Source organism: Camponotus floridanus, unplaced genomic scaffold (genome assembly GCF_003227725.1).
Source record: "Camponotus floridanus strain SB8 unplaced genomic scaffold, Cflo_v7.5 scaffold4, whole genome shotgun sequence".
In the NCBI taxonomy this organism is placed as follows: domain Eukaryota; kingdom Metazoa; phylum Arthropoda; class Insecta; order Hymenoptera; family Formicidae; genus Camponotus; species Camponotus floridanus.
Window position 1 is genome coordinate 2,515,426 of NW_020229547.1, and position 6,576 is coordinate 2,522,001.

At 36.6% G+C, this 6,576-nt stretch overlaps 1 protein-coding gene across 1 annotated transcript; it reads right to left on the reverse strand.

Moving 5' to 3' along the window:
- Positions 1-758: 758 nt before the first annotated feature.
- Positions 759-3,903, reverse strand: LOC105251802 (potassium voltage-gated channel protein Shaw). The gene is made up of 6 exons (XM_011258826.3): positions 3,506-3,903; positions 2,547-2,981; positions 2,057-2,344; positions 1,512-1,721; positions 1,197-1,367; positions 759-1,018 (listed from the first exon to the last, which is right to left on the reverse strand). The coding sequence occupies exons 1-6, from the start codon at positions 3,791-3,793 to the stop codon at positions 902-904; spliced, it is 1,509 nt and encodes a 502-aa protein (XP_011257128.1). The 5' UTR covers positions 3,794-3,903; the 3' UTR covers positions 759-901.
- Positions 3,904-6,576: the final 2,673 nt, after the last annotated feature.

Sequence of the window (6,576 nt, forward strand, 5' to 3'; positions counted from 1 at the left end):
GCCGAAAAAAAAATAGCAGTTTGCTTCGGAACAGGATGACAGGCGATTACTCGAGCCGAGTTCAATGGAAGGATTAAAAGAAAAATAGAAGCGAGCATACCTTACGAAGCATCGCGTAAACGTACGGCGTACGTTACAAAGTACATATGGGTTACAAAGTACATGTGTCCCGAGACCCGAGTGGGCCGATGCTCGAGTGGGGTCGTCGCTACTCTCAAGCGAATTTCTCCATCGGTCGATGGCTTACGCTTGCGCGCTGACGCCTCTTCAGGAACAGCCTTTGCTCCTCAGGGCTCTGTGTGTACCGAATTATACGCCGCGAGAACAACCCTGACACTTTTCCATTAGCCGCGCTTCAGAGTCGAAGAGGATTAGCGTTCGATAATCCGAAGATAATAGCGATCACCCGCGGATACTATATTTCTCGAGACGTCGCGTCATCCTCCTTTGTTTGCCTCGAACTTGGCGTTGAGGGAGGCTTATGCGAGCCTGTTTGCTAAAATTTTCTCGGAATTAAAAGGATTAAATTGACTTGCAGATTGGATGAATATTGAAAATAATATTGAAAGAATGATTATTATTTTAACACTTTTCTCTTGATTTATTATTTTTCTTAAATTACATTTTTTATTATATAAATATTACATCCGACGTATTAAAAAAATAATATATAAATATATAAATATAATTATATAAATATTACATCCGACGTGTTAAAAAAATAATATTACAACACAAAGTTATTGCAACGAGATATAGTCGAATATAAGATATTATTCTTTATCGACATCTTAATGCTTATTTTCTGACATTATCGTAAAAGTATCAAAAGCAACTGTACAAGCAGACGCAAGTGGCATTTTGTTCTCAAACTTCTGTCGAAGGCACATTTGTTGATTGATCATATCGTTTCCACTTGGGCTGAAATTTCTATTCGATGCGACTGAAGTATTCGTGTTCTCCGATTTCGTAATTGCCTTCGTATTTCCGGCATATTAATCGATATGCATGTTCTCGGCTATAATATACAGCGATTACAATTATATGAAAATATGAGAAAAAGACAATTATAAATCAAAATTGTAAATTATAATTCATAAAATAATATAGAGCAATTGTAAAAAATATATAATATATATGTGTATCATGGATCAATACAATTGCAATTGTTCCTAATCTTCTAATCGTCAACATACTGTTTCTAATCCATTGACGCTTGATCGAGACGTTAAACTCGCTAGTGATTTGGAAGTTGAGCTCGTCAAAAGGTGATCCTCGATGTCAGTGTAACTTTGACACGACGGCCTCGTTCGTCTCGGAGTAACAGGTAGAACTCTCCTTCTCTGTTTCGGTAACTTGCCACGTGCCTGAAAGTTTACATTTAATTTCTTTCGACATTTCTATTTAAAATCTTAAACTCAAACTCAATTGAATAGCCGTATCACGAGATTGCGAGATTTATAATGTAAAGGAATCGATCGAAACGAAGCTTGCTACAGCGCGAACGTTACCTGCGTATGCGAGTAGAACATGGAAAAATTACTGACAATGACCGGAACCGGAAGAGCGATAGTAAGAACACCCGCGAGGGTGCACAATCCGCCGATGAACATCCCGGGGAAAGTTTTCGGTGTCATATCGCCATAGCCCACGGTGGTCATGGTGACCAAGGCCCACCACAAGCCTCGCGGTACGCTGTCAAAATCGTTGTTGGGATTTTCCTGAAAAGCATTAGAATCCTGCTTTTTTAAATTATTAAACTCGATCTCTGTTTCTCTGAAATACTCCAAGATGTGTCTGTTCTCAAAACATTAATCAGTCTGGTGAGAAATCACAGGTTTCTTTAAACTCCATTTTATATTTCTGCAACCAAAGTTGCATGCCTGCGCGCAAAAAAAGGTCAATATCAAATCAGATTCCATATTATTTTTTTAAATCGCGAATTGCGCTTTCAGGTAATTCTCGTAAAAGTCTCCTACTAGAACCGTACTCAAAACTCTGCTCTTATGAAACATTTACTTCTCCATCCTCGTGAAGCTAGAACCCACGAATGTACCTGCAGGCGTTCGGCATAGAATATGAGACTGGCAAAGAGCACGATTCCCAGCACAAGAAAGAAGACTAGTAGAGTCAGCTCTCTGGCGGACGCTTTAAAGGTGTGGATAAGTATTCTAAGTCCAGGCGAGTGCCTCGTCAACTTGAACAGTCGTAAAACACGCGCTATCGACAGGAGTTCCAGGTAGAGGTTCGGCTCCGCCAGGAACTCGGTGTAGAAGCTCATCGTCGCCACTAGATCGATCGCGTTGACCGGCGACACCGCGAAATGCCTCAGGCTGGGACTCACCTGCAATTAAGTTACAGTAACATCATCCTGCGTTCGTCACGTTACCTATCATCGTGAACGGAGATAATTTCGGTTTATCGATTAGGAATAGTTGACATTACATCAACAGCAGGCTGTTTTGGTACAAGATGAAGCCTGAACACTTAACGAAATGTATCTAATAGACGATTTTTTTTAAAGAAAATACACAATAAGATCGTACGAGGCAGCGAAGCGCGATTTCTACGGTGAACCAAGCGTTGCAAGCGTGTTCCAGGTAAAAAAATGCTCGATAGGAATCAGCGGCGATATTGTTCCAATGATCCTTTAGTAGATCTTCTTGTTCTTGATTATTCTTTGGCACGTGGCTCTTCAAGCAAAAACATAGAACCGACAGACAGGTGAAAAATATGGACGCGCAGGCTACGCACTTGGCTATCGATGACGAGTATGGCTCGTCGAAAAGGATCCAAACGCGAGAACGTAATCTCTGCCATTTGGTTAAGGTGTCCTCGTGATACTTTTCCTCCAAACCGAAAGCTCGCGCGATTTTTTCGTCGCCGAGCTTCTCGCCCTCGATATCGAGCTTATCGAGGATTGCCAAGGTAGCTTGCGTGTCTCGATGAATGCTATATGTGCTCCAGCAGCACGGTTCTACCTACAGAAAGTCAACTTAATTAAGGAACTGTTAAATTACTTCGCGAGAGCGATGTAATCGATTTATGCGAATCAGTTATGCCAAGTCGTATAAAGCACGAACTTAAAAACACGATGTGAAACAAAAAGTATTTTGTTTAAAGAATTTCTTTAATTCGATATTTAATAGCAAATGTCTAAGAAACAATGGTCTTTTCTTATCATCTTGCTTCATTTCTCGAATTGTTTAAATGTGAAAGAAAGATACAAGTTTTATTTAAAAATTTTCTTAAAAAAATGTCGATAATTCAATCTTCATTATTTTCTTTTCGCCGAACTTTTCAATTTCTTTGAGAAACTGATGATAATGACTTTTATTATTTTAACAAAAAACGTAGGAAAAATTTATATTAAAATACAAATTTTAATTTGTTGCTTGCGTTATAAATTGCAAACGATTGCATACATTTTAAATAATTAACACATAAAAAAATTGCATTTTTGAGATATTCTGCTAATGATTTAAAATATTTGCACCAAAGATACCTGGTTCGAATCGAGACCCCAAAACTCCAATTCCTCCTCGAAAAGCGGACCACACACGTCCGTGGGATAGTGCAGTTTCCCCGTGCGATAATAATTGAGCACCTGTGCGAAAACATCCGGATGCCTGTCGTAAAAGTATTCATTCAGTACCGGATCGTAATTCACTAACGCCTCCGTCAGTCGCGATAATCTGGTCGCCGGGATTTTCTTTAACGTCGCTTTATACGTTTCGTGTCGAACGCCACCCACATTCAATGTCACCCTATCGTTCCATTTACCGTCCTTCATTCTTGTCGACCCTTTTTTTCTCGTAAAACATATACAGAAATGAAGAATATATTCGTTACATAAAAAAAATTTTAAGCGACTCTTAGAAGTACATGGAATATCGATCCTCTTTCTTTCTCTCTCTCTCTCTCTCTCACTTTTTCTGTCAATAAATAGCTAGATAATTGATAGAAAATTTATTTTTCCTTTTTTTTTAAATTGGGTAAATTTTTTTTATAAAGTGTGAATAAATATTTTTGCGCAAGTAATTTTTTATAAAGGAAGAGAATATCTCACGCACTTTGCCGAGTTTGCTTGATGACTATTCGACAGCGCGCGAAACCACGAGGCTTCAGTGAAAAGGAATAACCTGCGCCGCACATATTCTGGTTGGTCCGTTCTATAAATTCGCTCGTGTTTATTTGCGTGGCACGCCGCACACATCCAAAACGCCATTTGTTCAGTTAGAGTGCAAAGTCACGCGATAGACGGGCGGTTTATTGCTTCGTTGAAATTCTGTAAAAAATGAGAAAAAAGAATGGTGCAAGTCTCCATCGTTCTTTTTGCGCGATTAAGACGTATACATGTAATGATTCGTTAAGCGCGTTGAACAAAACTTTTGTAGCTATTGATGAGATATATATTTTCACGATAAATGTCAATTAGATGTATTATGTTTATATAAAAAATTTGTGTTGCATGTCGATCCATTTTACATAAAATAATTCGTAGAAAAAAGGAAACACATAAAATATTTCAGGAACATTTTAAAGTTTTAGATATTTTTCCAGATGGTATTGAATGATAGAACGTATGACACACGAAAACATAATATCATAACATTATTTACGTTTCCGAAATATTTCTGACGAATTACGAGCAATGATATAATCAACCATTAGGTGATTCAAAGTGACATACGTTTTGTTTGTTGGAAAAGATTCATCATGTATCTTTTTGAAATTAATAATCTTATGTAAAAGTAAAATTAATTATCTTAATAATCTTATCTCTATCTTACATGATATAATTTGAACAATGATAATCACCATCTTTAAAAGTTTATTAAATTAGTATAATATTTATATATCTCATAATATATATATAATAACAGTTTAAGAAAATTCAAGAAAATTTTTTTTTTTAATTTGTGCATGTAATTGTATAATTATAAACTATGTTAGATATAATTTATAATAATAATTAAAATATATTATAATTTATAATTGTTATATTATATACTTTTTATTTATTATTATTTATTATTTTATTATTATATATTCTTATTATTATATATTTTTTTTGCTAATATTTTTATGCAATTGACAAATCATTTTTCTAATTTTATATTGATTTAAAATACAATTTGAGGATCACAAATATTTATATACTGTTTAAATTATAACTTAACTTTCAAAAACTTTTATTTTAATAAATAACATATAATCATTGAATTAAAAAGTATGTTAATATCCCGTTATAATAGAGTTTCGTCGATATTTGTGAGATCTGCTTCGATATTATACTCAGAGAGATACACATTTGTCATTCCTGCGACCTCTCTGCATCAGCTGAAGAACTACGAAGAATACAGGATGCTTCAAAAACATTTACATAATCAATTTATAGGTATAAATGTATAAAAACAAAACATAAAATGAAAAAATACATAACAATTATTCGTGATGTGACAAATTTTAACAAATTTAACAAATTTTCGAGTCATAAAATTAATATAGAAAGCAGTGCTATTGAATTGTATAAACTTTGTGTAAAATTTATCGCACTAAAGTGAATAATGTTACGTGAAAAACAATACAATGTTCAAATATGTACATGTGTTTATTGTAGAGGAACGAAAAAAATACAAATTTTATTTTAATTTAACAAAAAGAAACTTCAAAAACGTCAGTTTCGACGAGAGAAAAGCTAATGGAAATGAAATTCGACTATTTCTTAATTAAGAGATATTCCGTGTCGCGACAAAAATACTTTAGCCTCGCGCGCGTCGCTCGAACTTTACAGGGTAGTTCGACTCCCGGAACAAAGAGGGTGACGGCGAGACGACACGCAGGAGCTCCATCTGGTCCCGACGTGGCCGGACACTCTCTCTCTCTTTCCCTCCTTGTCTCCCTTCATGCTCCGTAGGCGTATTTCCGCGCGCATGCACATTTACCGCGAAACGTGGGCGTCGTAGCTTTAAGGACGGCATCCGTCTGTGACGTCATATTTGTTTCATTTTCCGTCGTGCCAACATGCGTCCGGCTTGTCTTTTCAATATTGCAACTGTGTCATCTCGTTTATCTCGTTCCCTCTATCCTTACCGTGCCGCCAGCCCCCTCGCCCATCCCCCTCTTCATCCACCCTCCCTTCTCTCTTCCTCTTTCTCTCTCTCCTTCTCATTCTCTCACGCGCCACGAGACGTGCCAGTTATACCAGTATGTTTAACATGTTTTTTATCTTCCCTCTCAGCTAATGCCATTGTCCCGTAAACGCACACGTGCTCGCAACGGAACAATTCTCTCGTTTATTTCCTGATTTATCTTCGATTCCACGACAATCTTATTACACAGTGATCCAGCTGTAATTATTTGACGCCAAGGACGTTAACCGGGGGGACATTTCTCTAGCGATTGTAGATATATTTTAGGTGATTAGGGGATCTAAATGAAGGGTAGCATAAAATATGGCATGAAAGAGGGGAAAAGCAAGAATAAATATATAATTGTAGATATTCTACACGATTGATCGGATTATGTCGAGAATTCTGTACTAATGTACAGAACGTATGACGAGAAGAATGA